Source organism: Chrysoperla carnea, chromosome 4 (genome assembly GCF_905475395.1).
Source record: "Chrysoperla carnea chromosome 4, inChrCarn1.1, whole genome shotgun sequence".
NCBI lineage: Eukaryota > Metazoa > Arthropoda > Insecta > Neuroptera > Chrysopidae > Chrysoperla > Chrysoperla carnea.
The window spans coordinates 7015760-7029621 of NC_058340.1; the positions used below are offsets into that span (position 1 = coordinate 7015760).

The window sequence follows — 13862 nt, forward strand, 5'->3', positions numbered from 1 at the left end:
TATTAAAAAGCACACTCAATAACAAAAATTGAAATACCTGTTAATTTTTGTCGAAACAAAATACACAATATTATGGCATTTCCAAGAATACCTATAATTGCAACAATGATAATAAAAGTAAGAAGAAATCCATCATCCAAAATTGGATATTTAATAATATAATCAGTTGTATCATTATTATTAATTTCTATCGTTGTTTCATTTTCCACATAATTAAATAATGTTTCATTGTTATAACTAACAGTATCAATTGTTGTTAATTCACTATTAGACATATTTTATTAACAAATACTAAATTAAAATTTAAGTTGATTGCATTTTTCGCTGATTATAAAAACAATAACGCTTGTTCTCTTGTTCACTAAAAATGTAAATTATCTTTTATATTAAGTATAGCATGTCTGTTAATTTGTGTATAAAAAGTGGTTGTAATAATGCAACCAACATTGTAGTTTATAAAGGGAGCACTTTAAACTACTGTAAACTTTAAAGAAATGTTATGTGTATAAAAAAAATGTGAAGAACCGGATAAAAACAGATGCGTTATGTTATACATATACTACTTATATTATGCGTGTTCATAAATATCGTATAGGAATAAAATGAATTAATGTTAATAAAATGCATTGCAACATGTTTCTTTAAATACAAATGTGTACAATCTTATTTTAAGATATATAGGGGATCTTTGGGTTATGGGCAATAACGTACAGTGGAGTATTTATAGCAAATTTTCGAACAAAATATAATAAAAGGATTTTTTTGCTGAAAATTGATTCAAGAGACTAAATTAGATGCAAAATACCTTTTATTAAGCGATAATAAAAAGAAATTTTCGTCTTCAAACCCAACTATTTCATTTTCTTCTTCAATTTTTTTAATTTTTTTTGTTTCTAAGCCATTTTTTTTCTTATCTATGCTTGCTTTTGCTTCCACGTAAGGTGATTTTGGAATTATAAGTTACAAATTTTCACTGGAAAACTGTCTGCTTCTTTTTTTGACTTTTGACTTAAGCTATCTTAATCTCTATCCTTATACAACTCTTAAAAGAAAAGGCGCAGGTTCGCGCAAGATTTTTTTTCATAAACATGTTATAGAATACTTAAACTTTGCTCTGTTACAAAAAATTTTACCGGGAAATAAAGGGGCACATAAACAAAAAGCTTTAAGTTTGATAAATTTAATGAAAAAAATAATTTTTTTAACAGAAAATATGAATCATAAATATTTAATTACGTCCTGAGTACGCTGTAAAAATTTCAGCTCGATATCTTTTTTCGTTTTTGTGCTATCGTGTCCACAGACGGACGGACAGACGGACAACCGGAAATGGACTAATTAGGTGATTTAGTGAACACCTATTACAAAATTTTTTTCCTAGCATCATTATTTATAAGCGTTACAAACTTGGAACTAAACTTAATATACTATGTATATTTCATATATACATGGTATAAAAATGAAATCGATCGATTTCATTTTTTTATCATGTTTGAATAGAGAATTTTATGTTCTTTCAAATGAGATATAACAAAGTAGGGGGTGCCATTTGAAATTTCAAAGTTGGGTTGAAATATACGTAAGAAAAATATGATAGGTACATAACTTGTTTAGCTCGTATAAAAATGTTAATTTTTATTATTGGGATGAAAACAATAAATTTTGAACCAAAAAGTTAAAAGTACAAGAAAGTTAAATATATTAGAATCAAACTTTACCCTATTCCAAGACAATAACGATTCCAACGATAATGATATATGAAAATGAATTCATCATAAAAAGATCTTTGACTTCACAATAAACAACCTTTGTTTGAAATTGAAGTAGGTATTCATCAATAAAATATTATGTTCTCCTGAATTTGTTTGCTCTGTAATATAATTTTGAGTACCTACAAAAAAACTTTTGAAAGAAATCTTTAAAATGTAAAATAGTAGGATTTACCCTAAATTCATGTGCATATAGTACATTCAATTAATGTATTAATAATAAAAATTATTATCAAAGTGATGAATGTGTATTAAGAATAATTGGACAGATTATATTCTTGTATACAAAAACATTTCAATTTCTTCTATTTTAATAAGTAATATGAGTATAATACATAATTAAACAATATACAATGTTTTATTCCTACCAATAAAAAACACAAATATACAGAGTGTTTACTTAAGTTGGCTACATACGGAAAACTTTTGTATTATAAGGTTTACGAAAAAAAATTATTATTTGCATTAAATGAACCAAAAAGTCTTAGAAAAAGTCTTATTTACACACCCAAAAAATTTAATTTTCTTATTTATTTATAAAAATTTTAGCACCACTTTAGGGCCAAAGACTTTTGATAGATTTAAGCGGATAAAAATAGGAAAGAAAAATATTGCTGTAGCGATAGACACTCTGGCTTGGCGCCTAGGACATACATTATGTATGAAATGGTTAAAGACTTTACTTACTGTATGTTCAGTTCGTATATTATTATTCTTTAATATAAAATGTGGTGTGAATTGCTACATAAATTCCATGTACAGATCATCAAGTTTTTAAACCGAAACTAAGTTAGACTGAACGGCTAATTCTAACAGGTATTCTTCAAATTCACTTCACCTACACAGTAGAGTTATACCAAATTTTCGTACAAAATATAATGTTAGGATTTTTATGCTCAAAATTGATACAAAAGACTATTTAGATGTAAGTACCTTTTATTTGGCAGTAATAAAAAAAATTTTTTTTAGTCATATTTGTCTTCAAACCCAATTATTTCATTTTCTTCTTCAATTTTTTAATTTTTTTTTGCTTTTGAGCCACTTTTTTCTTACCTATGTTTTCAACCCACCCATTATGAAAAAGTTCAAATCTTGCTATTTATTGAACGTACAGCAAATCTCAATACATATTTTTGTAGTTGTATCTGGCACTTTTTGCAATGGTACCGATATTTTGAACAAAGGTGAATGTTAGCTAAAAAAATAACATCAGAAATGAAATGTTTCACCCAAAATAATTGGGTTTCAATAAAAATTTCATTCAGATCGGATAAAATTTGGCTGTATTATAAAAAAAAAAATCGATTTTTGAACTTTATGACGTCATCAAAATCCAAAAAAGTTAATTTTGCTCTATTACATTCAAATTATATCCATTTTTAATTAACAAAGTATGGAATTATACTAATTTTGGGTCATACTTTTCAAATTTGTGGTCAAATTTAACCTACATCTAAAAGTTTTTGAAGAAAGTGGAGTTCAGGTACCTATATTTCGCACAAAGATGAATGTTAGCTAAAATATAACATCAAAAATGAAAAATTTGGCCCAAAACTTGTGGGTTTAAAAAAAATTTCATTCAGATCGGATAAAATTTGGATGTACAATGAAAAAAAGTTTTTTTTTAACTTAGTGACGTCATCAAAATCCAAAAAAATACATTTTGCTCTATCACATCCAAATTATTTCCAATTTTAATAAACAAAGTATGGAATTGTACTTATAATAAATAAAATCTTGGTTTGCTGTTAAACTCAAAAATGAATGTTGCTGGCTAAGAAATATATACTAATGTTTAGTTTCTATTTCCGAAACATTTCCAATTTCCAATTTGGAAAGTTAGTCTATAATAAAATCTCACGGTTGATTCACATCTGCACTCCGTTGAGTGTATAGAGAGGTAAAAACTACTTTCTATGTTTGTAAATTATTTCTGTCTTTCTAACTTTGAATAAATATGTTTTCAAAATCTGAATAGACGAAATAAAAGTTATTTTTGGACGTGTCATTGAAATCTTTCGTCTACATATATTGCATATTTATTTTTAACTCTCCAAATTGTCAAGAATTGCTTATTTAATTGGTGTATGCGAGGTACAAATTTTAATTATTTTTGGTATAAAATTAGCAAGTTATTCAAACAGAGTTTTTGATAAAATATTTATATATTTAACTTTTAAAAATCAAAATCATGAAGGAAAAATTAGAAAATTTTATAAAATATTCCTACGACTTTTAAATAATATTCAAATTTTTCTGTTAATTTTACTTTACTCCGAGTCGATTGGTGAAAATCCCATCTTTCTAGTTTGTATAGAACAGAAAATCGTTATTTGTGGGTGGATAATTCTTAACAATTAAGATTTTGTTGATGATTGTTAATGCTTAAGAATTAAGAATCAAGTACTTAAAGGTCATTTTTAGATAATTATTAATGAATGTATTGATGTAAAAAAAAATTATAAACAATTCATGAAAATAAAAAATTAAGGCAGACGTTTCATATTTACAGGATTCTTGCGAGTAGTTTGAACCTGGTCGACTTTGCCCATAAATTCCATAAAACCAAAAATTATAGTTCAAAATGTTGGTTAGAAAATGCTCTACAAGATTGGTCTGAGGTCATTTGGTCGTAAAATGAAAAACAAAGGAGCTATTTAACAAAAAAGAAAATTTGTTTGGAAATTTTCTCATATTTTTGTTAATAACTTTGTTATTTTTCATTTTATTGGAAGAAGTTACACAAACATATTTGTAGTCAAAGCGATTTGCCACAAATTATGTCCTCACTAAATTTTTGTGGCATGCATAGTTCGGGAGATATAGCGAAAAAGGCGTTTTCACCCCTTGGTTGCCCTGCTCCTCCCCCCCCCCCCTAGACCGAGCCCTGCTTATGGGCTCCACAAAAATCATATAATGTCAAAACAGGTTGTACAGTATTATATAATTTTGTAAAATTCAAAATTAAATAATATAATAATAAATCACCGTTATCCATATCATGTCCATACTTAATGTATTCAAAAACAAAGCTATAAGGGTTATTATAAATTTCTTAATATATTATTCATTATATTATTATTGTTATTTTTATTTATACTGTTGAATATTATCAAAGAAGCACCTGCTAAAGAAAAATTTTAAAATTAAAAAACCAAAAGGTCAACGATAAAGTTCATAATTATTGTAACTTATTATGACGCAGACAATATTTTTATATACAGTAGAATCTCGATAAGTTAAAGTCCAAGGGAAACAAAAAATATTTTAAGTTTTAAGAGGTTTTTAGTTATCAAGGGTCTATGTTATTGAATGCATCAGAAGGATGGGATGTTCTAAATTAGGGAATTCGGCATTTTTTTGTCTTTTACATTGAAGATTTCCTCCTGATTCTTGTTTCTCCAAGATTTCAGCTTCTTTTTTAATGATGAGAGACAATGTACTCTCATGTATTCCAAATTGAGCAGCAACTTCTTTCCTTTTCAATCCATTTTTCACTGCTTCTATAGCTTTTAATTTATCAGCGTAGGTGAGGGTTGTTAGTTTTCTTTTTGTACTCATTTTAAGACAGTTTTATCACACAGTAAGTAAAGCGATGTTTCCAGAACAACAATCAAAAAACTTATGATGCAAGTAAGTCGTTGTCACAAAGCTAACCACCGCAAAGCTTTGAAGAATTTAGATAAAGCAAACAATAGGTAATGTTATTGTTTACGTTAACAAGTAAAAACGTGCAAGCAATAAATATCGAAACCATTTGTTTTGACACTCTTTCAAAATGACTCATTCACACAATTTTATGTTATAGAGGTTGTGGAAACATTTCTTTTAGTTACTGAGGGCCTAACAGAAATTATTTATTTAAGTTATAGAGGTTGCGTATTTTAAGCTATAGAGGTTTTGGGCTCTGATGGGAAGGGAACGTAGTATTTTTTGAAGTAATTAAGGTTTTTATGTTACCGAGGTTTAACTTATCAAGATTCTACTGTATTTTAGTTTTATCTGATTGATGCTACAACTAATCCGTTTTAAATGAATTAAAAAAAACTAAATGATTTTACAAGGGCCGTATTTATTTGCTGATAATGTAGCATTCTATAGGTGAAAGAATTTTATCTATCATTAGCGATTTAGGCTGGCCGTCGACATATCAGTCAAGACCTTGCCTTTTCCTTTCCCATGTTATTTCCTTCCTTTGAAATGTTTCTGATTTTAAATAATATACAAAAAGAATCATTTTTTAAAAAAAATCATCAAAATATGAGCTGTTATTGAGGACTCCTGACTAAAAAAACATTCATTGATGCGACTAGAAGTCAAAAATTTTTATTGACTGGGTTATAGGCTAAGAGCCCGCTGCTGAAAAAGGCACCTGATCGGTTAAAGGACATACATTATTGGAAAAGGTAGTACTCAAATCAATGAAAATAATGATATAGAAGTTTTAGTCCCCAGTCAGTCGCTTAACTAGGCAACCATTTTTTTTTCGAAAACTAGAAAGTTCAAGCTTTCATTTGATACCAAAATTATGCTTTAAGTAATAAGCTAAGCAACTACACCAAAATTAAAAAAATCAAAAAATGGTTGCCTAGTTAAGCGACTGACTGGGGACTAAAACTCCTATATCATTATTTTCATTGATTTGAGTACTACCTTTTCCAATAATGTATGTCCTTTAACCGATCAGGTGCCTTTTTCAGCGGCGGGCTCTTAGCCTATTATACAAGCCTGTTAAAAAAAATTCACGACCAGCATATAATTATACCAAGAAGTATAATAATATCATCCCACCTGAATATTCAAAATAACAATGGTTTATGTATATAAACAAATAAAAATAATTTATTTTTTACAAATTTAAATTTAGTTTTAGTGTTCATTTGGCTTCAATGGCTTCGCAGTATTATTGCTTTCTTATATTCTTATTATTGTCATTATTATTGTTCAATTCAATAGTTGTAATAACATGTGAATTAAGATCACAAACACACAACGGTAATTTTCATAATTATATGACTGTTGACGAATTGGAATATTATTTTGGAACGCCAACAATATCATTAATACCAGAATATGATGTGATATTTTTACCAACAATTTATAAACAAATATCACAAATGAAGAAACGTTCATCAAATAAAATGCAGTATAAGAACAGGATACCAAATTATAAATACAGTTTTCAAGCATTTGGAAGGTAAAATTTTATTACTTTTATATTTACATATAAATTTTTGTAAAAATTATGCATATAGGTACAGGGTGTCTAGCTAGTTAATCTTATAATAAAACTTTTTTATTACAAGGTTTACGAAAAAAAATTTATTCTTTATAAAAAGCTTTGCTTTCAAAAATATAAACATTTAGTTATTACTGTTGACATAGAATGTATAGGGTGTCACAAATTGAGAATGTTCTGTATAGAACAAAATAAGGTCATCATATTTTGGACAATCAACTCTATCCGGCGCCCGGTCTACAAATAGAATCCTTGGAATTAAGCTTCATTATGGGCTCTCTGAGCGTACTTGGGGTCGATATATTATCACATGAAGAAATCTGGAGGCAAATAGAAGCAATTTTTCTTTAGCCATACAAAAGTTATTTTAAGATGCTTGAACTGATTTGAATATCACCAATAATCTGTTCAGGCAAAACAAAAACTGCATTCGTATGACAAAATTACGCTGTTCGCTTTTCCCTGCATTTTCACGTGTTTGACATGTTCTTAGCATGTCCTTGAATATAGATCAAAGATTTGTTTAGCTAAACGAACATTTATCGAATATATGCTCTCAATTTTTTAAGCTGACATTATACAGGCGCATTTTAAAATTATCTTTTTTACAGAGATTTTGATTTGAATTTAAAACCAAATTATAATTTAATTCCACCATATATACAAGTTTTCACAAATGATCAGTTTGGGAAAAGGGAATTAAATGAACCAATTGATGATTGTCATTTTATTCATCAAGATCAAAATTTTATTGCGGCCATCAGTTTTTGTGACCAGAAATCTATTGTAAATACTTATTTATTTTTATTTATAGGATGTACGATCGCCAGGGTAATTTTAGATAAAAGGCTTTATTTTTTTTATATGAAGTTGGACTAAGTATAAATCAATCCTGAAAATCTTAGGGTGGTTGCCCGATTATTTAAATAAATAAATGACTCCAAAAACGTTAGATGTATGATATGTTTTCAAAGATTTCTCCAAAATTAATCGGTGAAAAACAAAAATATTTAAATTAAAGTAAAAATCTTGGATTGAATTAAAAAAAAAAAAAAACCTGCTGTACCCGACTAATTAAAGATATCTGAGCACGGTAGGAAGGGGGGCATATTTAAAAATGATATGTTTTCAATTTTGATGGTGAATTATGTTATAACTAAGACAATATAAGACGAAAACTAAGAATAAAATTTTTCGATATCTGGAGTAGTTTACAAAATATCGAAAATTGCTTTCGATATTTCGAGAAGCAAGGCAGATATCGAAAAATTGTATTCTTATTTTTCGTCTGCATTCACGAAGTTATACCAAAAGTCATCATCAAAGTTGAAAATAAGGTAGGTACAAATAATTTCAACCACAAGTATAAACTTACCTTGGCGCTTGTACTACCTTAACACTAGTTTTTACTTGGACTTCGTTCATACACGTATACTTTTTAAACTTCTGTTTATAGAATGGTTTTATACTTTTTGGAAATTCAACGTTAGAAATTAAACCACTTACACGACGATTAGAATCATTCTTCAAGTTAACTGAACCATTATCAGAATATAATACAAATGACGATAATAATTTAAAGGAAATTCCACATATTATTAAACGTAGCGATGATAATTTTCCATCAGTTGAAAATTTACCATGGTTCGAATTAGAAGATTTTGATATTGATTCACAACGTGTTGAAATTACACCAATTGATAATTGGCAACAACAAAATCCTATGATATTAAATAAAAGAAAAGCAGATAAGTTAACGATTGAATTGGCGCTATTTTTCGATGCTGCAGCATATAAAATTTTTGCTCCATACATGGATAATAATGATAAACATATCAGAGATATGCTATTGGCTTATATGAACGGGGTAATATTAATAAATAAAACTTTACTTATAACAATTTTAGTTTTCCGAATAATATTCGATTAGCTCATTTCTAGAACATTCTAGCATGTTTACAGTAACTGTATTAAACCCAAGCCTGAAGTATAACGTTTTCGAAACTCCAATAATAATTTATTAATTTTACCAAAAGGTGCAAGCATTATATCATCATCCAAGTTTGGGTGCATCAATTGATTTAGTTATTGTTCGAATGGATATAATGAAAACACAACCAAATGATCTACCACATTATGATGGAGAAAGAAGTAAATTGTTAAATTCATTTTGTGATTATCAGAAATCAATAAATCCATCAGGAGATGCAGATCCACATCATTGGGATATGGCACTTTATGTATCTGGGTAAATTTTTTTATTACACGCTTTGTGGTTAGTAAGCTTTAGTCAAAGTGTCAGCACTTTTTATATACCGTGTATCTGCATTCTTTCTATGAAATATACTCATAGAGCTATAAAGTCGCCGCATACGGTTTATCGAGTAGAGAGAGACAAATAAAGTAGTCGCGTATAGCTGTGGAGAGACAGATATAATAGGCGCATATAGTTATCTTCGTTATACAGAAGGTTCGATTTACATCTAGGCATATAAATATCACGAGTATGATAGAATACATGCGTTAAGCAATGCATCTAAATGAGAGGTATTATATACATGTGTTGAAGCTTCGATACGCGTTGAGATAATTGTGACGCTTGGATAGTAGAAGTTTCTTAGTTGAATAGATGAACTACAATAGATAAGCCAGGATACAAGTCACTTTTGCAGTTTCATATAACACCTATAATACCTCTTACTTAGATGCATTGCTTAAAGCATATACTCTGTCATACTCGTGATATTTATATGCCTAAATGTAAATCGAACATTCTGTATACATTAAACGTATAAAATCGTGTAATTTGTTCTAATTTCATATAAAAAATTTTAGCTTGGATTTTTATGCAATGGAAAATGGGCGAAAAAGTGGTATCACAATGGGCTTAGCAACTGTTGGCGGTGTATGTTTAGATAAATATGCTTGTATTATTGCAGAACTGGGTACAACAAATGTTTTTGGCAAACCATATCCTAGTGCAGGTTTCACAAGTGTTTACATAATGGCTCATGAAATGGGACATAAGTAAGTTAAATCTAAAATTGCCTTGGTGAGCTCGTACTACCTTAAGTTAAGAATGATATATAACACGATTATTTGCAGTTTAGGTATGCATCACGATAGTTATGGAAACAATTGTCCAAAAGATGGTTATATAATGTCACCTTCGCGTGGTACAAATGGCGAAACCTTGTGGTCATCATGTAGCGCTGAAGTTGTACAAAAATTAGGGTACGTAAAGAATCTTTTAGGTTGTAATTTTTGTACCGGATGTAGTACACCTTCTTTATTATTCATACATATACCTTTTTTATGACTTGAGAGAAGTCAAATTTACAAAATTTAAAAAACCTCTGACAAATTTTTCGGGTACGGAACCCGAAATTCGCACTTGAGTCATAGCTAAGGATGATTAGTCTTATAGTAGTCTTAAAAATTCTTGATCACGACGGAATTGCCTACGTCCTATCGGATATCTAGAAGACCCAGGTGCGAGTCGCGGCTTTTGTGCCATTTTTTTGTTTCTTTCTATTTGTTAAAAGGAAAATATTAAAAAAATTTGGGCAAAGAAAAGTATTTTGGTTTAAGAAAAGATTTCTTTTGATTTTTGGGCCTGTTCAAACGAATACAAAATTGATTGTTAATCACAAAACTTTGCTTAATCAGAAAGTTATTGGTTTGACCCTCAAAAGTGAATAACCTTCTTGTCAGGGAACGTATTTTTCCCATTCTATAACAATTTATGAAAAAATAATTAACAATCTGGTTTTCTTAATTTATAGTTGGGCAAAATGTTTATATGATACACCAAAAAAACCAAATAAAGAATTAGATCACACAAAATTCTTGGACTTACCCGGGCAAAAGTACACAGCAAAAAAACAATGTGAATTTCTTTTGAGAGATCGAGATGCAAACATCCTACCAAGTCAAGATTTATCTTCCATATGCTATAATTTACAATGTAAAACACCCCATCGTAGTGGTTTTTATTTTGCTGGACCAGCATTGGAAGGAACATCGTGTGGAGATAGAAAAGTAATATTTCTGAATATTTCTATTAGCCGGGGAGTCGATGGCAAAAAGTGTCGATTCGAATTCAAATTTAAAATTACCTACGTACGGAGCCAATGTGGCGTAAAATAAATTTAAGTGTTTAATATTGAAGCATTTTTATTGCCCCCCATTGAGTGGCTCACAATCTTCCAATAGTCACCCCCACCCTTCTCTTTTTCAACGGCTTTTCAATCGAATAACAGTTACTCCAAATTTCATAAGATCAACGTCCGTTTTTGTCATCTCCTCCCTAGCTCTTCTGTTTTTTTAAAAATACTTATCTATATTAAAATTTGTCAGTGGTGCATTGGAGGGGATTGTGTAAAAACATTCAAACCAAAACCGGTGAATATAATACCCGGTGGATGGAGTGAATGGAATATAACAAAATGTAAATCGGGGTGTATTGAAAAATCCCTTGGTTATCAAGAACGACGTCGAAGTTGTACAAATCCGGTACCAGTAAATACAGAAGAAGGGTGTGATGGCTTTGGTTACGATGTGATTCTTTGTAAAGATGATAAGGTAAGTTTATACGAAATTATGTTAATACTTACAATAATACTAAGAAATCTCAATCAGGCAGGCTAAAACGTCTAACGAAGCTAAAGCATCGGTATACTTTTAAAATTAATTTTATTTTCAGATTTGTAAAACTTCAAAGAGAAAATCTGTAACCAAATATGCAACTGAACAATGTCGTCAATTTGCCAAAAGATTGCCTGAGTTAGATCCAAATAGTTCTGGATTACAGGCACCTCATGAAGAAGGTTAGTTCGATTGAACTCTTTTTAAATCAATGTCTAATTACGAATATATAAATAATTTTAGCTCGGCCTTGGATGGGATGTGCTATATTTTGTCGGCGTAAAACATCAGGTACCTTCTATACTCCGCGGTTAGAACTAAATGATATTGGAATTTCTCCCTATTTTCCTGACGGAACATGGTGTCATAAGGATGGTGGAGGTGATTATTATTGTGTTCAGCATCACTGCTTACCAGAGGTAATTTTTTTTGGAAATTTATGTAGGTGCATAATAAACAGGATTTAATTTTCTACAACGCAACCCTCGGAAAATCGGTTTTTCCAACTTTCCAGAAGGTTGCGTTGTAGAAAATGTTAATTTTCGAACTTATCTATTAATGTGACTTTCTATTGAGTCGATTAATGAAAATCCGATCTTTATAGTATGTATAAAACGATATTTCAACATATAACTCAGTCAATTGTTTGTTTTCACTTGCTTGATTGAATAATAAATAATTTTTCAGAATTTCCAATTTACGAAGACGAATCTATGGAATGGTTTTGGCGAAGATATTCCTATACCACAAAATGCACATCCATTAGATCATCCACTTCCACCGTCATTGCTCTCATACTTATCATTGGGTCCAGATGGCAAACCTCTACAAACAACATTAAAGCCAGGCGATACGCAACCACCAAAAGAACAAGATTGGGAGATCACTGATTACTTTGAATTACCTAATCATTCGATTAATGAAATTTTACCAGATAATTATGAATAAGATAAAAAATTAAATATAATTATTATAAAGGCTTCTATTCAAAATAATAAAACTTTAAACTTGAATAACTTATGTATGAGATACAGTGTGTAGCATTTAAGATGAAGACATCCTCATATTTTCGTTATTTATAAGAATATCACACAAAAAACTATAAAATACTCTTTCAAATAAAACAAAGATTATCATAATATTTCTTACACAAGTTCGTTTAGTTTAAAGTTTTATCACTTCAAATCAAAAACCTTTTGCTATGTTTATAAAATCGCGTATAAAAAGTTGTTTAATATATAATAATAATTTTGTACTTTTATAAAGATATTCGATATTAATAATTAAATTTAATTATCTTACATTTTATTTAATTCCTATGTGATTCTTTCTTTACTTTTATTTTATAGTATCCAAGCGTCTTACAACTAACTCAACGCGAATCGAAGCACCATCACATGTCTATAACACCTCTTTCTTAGATGCATAGTTTAACGCATGTATTCTGTCATACTCTTGGTAGACCTGTGCCTAGATGTGAACTGAATGAACACTAGGTATATTAAGCAATAAAAAAAATGTGCATATTATTTTATTTACTTTGTAATGATCTTTACCAGTTATTCAAGGACAAAAACACGGCGTAGCCTCGGGTAATAGCTAGTACACGTATGTAATTCTGATTAATGGTAAGATACGGGGTTTTTAAATTTAAAAAAATAGACAGCTTAATTATAAAATCACATAACTATATAATTAAATGTTTATTTTACAAATTATTGTGTACAAATTTTGATTATTACTCAAATAAAAATCATAACTTAAAATATGTATGGAATTTCTGTAGTGTTCTTATCTATTTATGATTTATATTCGCACTAATGTAATGGTAAACAACCACCAACATAAACAAGGTAACGCCCAAGGCATTTGCAAATATTGCTAATTGTACGTCTGTAATCATCCTAAAACAAATAATAATTTTTAGAAAATTTTATCAATTAAATTGAATTAGTAAAGCAGGCGCTAACAAGGATTAAGTGGGTAATGAAAGGTCCACTTAAAGTCTTAATCATTCAAAAACCCATGCAATTCTTCAATCGCGTTTTTCTCGATTTTGAAAGAAGTTTTAATAGACATTTGAGGTCTATAGAACAATGGAAAAAGATATGGCTTACGTGTTGCTCTCGATTGCAGGTCAGAAAATTTCTGAATGATGCATGGTTGATATTAAATAATTTATCATCTAGAAATTGTGATAAATTTAA

General features: G+C 29.3%; 2 protein-coding genes across 2 annotated transcripts; one reads left to right on the plus strand and one right to left on the minus strand.

Moving 5' to 3' along the window:
- Nucleotides 1–2426: 2426 nt before the first annotated feature.
- LOC123297773 (A disintegrin and metalloproteinase with thrombospondin motifs adt-1-like) lies at nucleotides 2427–12591 on the plus strand (the record flags this gene model as incomplete). Its single annotated transcript, XM_044879547.1, has 12 exons — nucleotides 2427–2457; nucleotides 6726–6966; nucleotides 7823–7839; nucleotides 8499–8875; nucleotides 9045–9256; nucleotides 9844–10035; nucleotides 10114–10242; nucleotides 10794–11049; nucleotides 11368–11592; nucleotides 11714–11837; nucleotides 11899–12074; nucleotides 12343–12591. Coding segments are annotated over exons 1-12 (2229 nt in total), but the record flags the coding sequence as incomplete, so codon positions are not given.
- A 735-nt stretch (nucleotides 12592–13326) lies between these two features.
- On the minus strand, nucleotides 13327–13573 carry LOC123298414 (dolichyl-diphosphooligosaccharide--protein glycosyltransferase subunit 4). The gene has a single exon (XM_044880408.1). The coding sequence runs from the start codon at nucleotides 13556–13558 to the stop codon at nucleotides 13451–13453; it is 108 nt and encodes a 35-aa protein (XP_044736343.1). The 5' UTR covers nucleotides 13559–13573; the 3' UTR covers nucleotides 13327–13450.
- Nucleotides 13574–13862: the final 289 nt, after the last annotated feature.

Bases quoted from the DNA above. Each gene is read 5' to 3' on its own strand.
- LOC123298414 (XM_044880408.1), bottom strand. From the start codon at position 13,558: ATGATTACAGACGTACAATTAGCAATATTTGCAAATGCCTTGGGCGTT.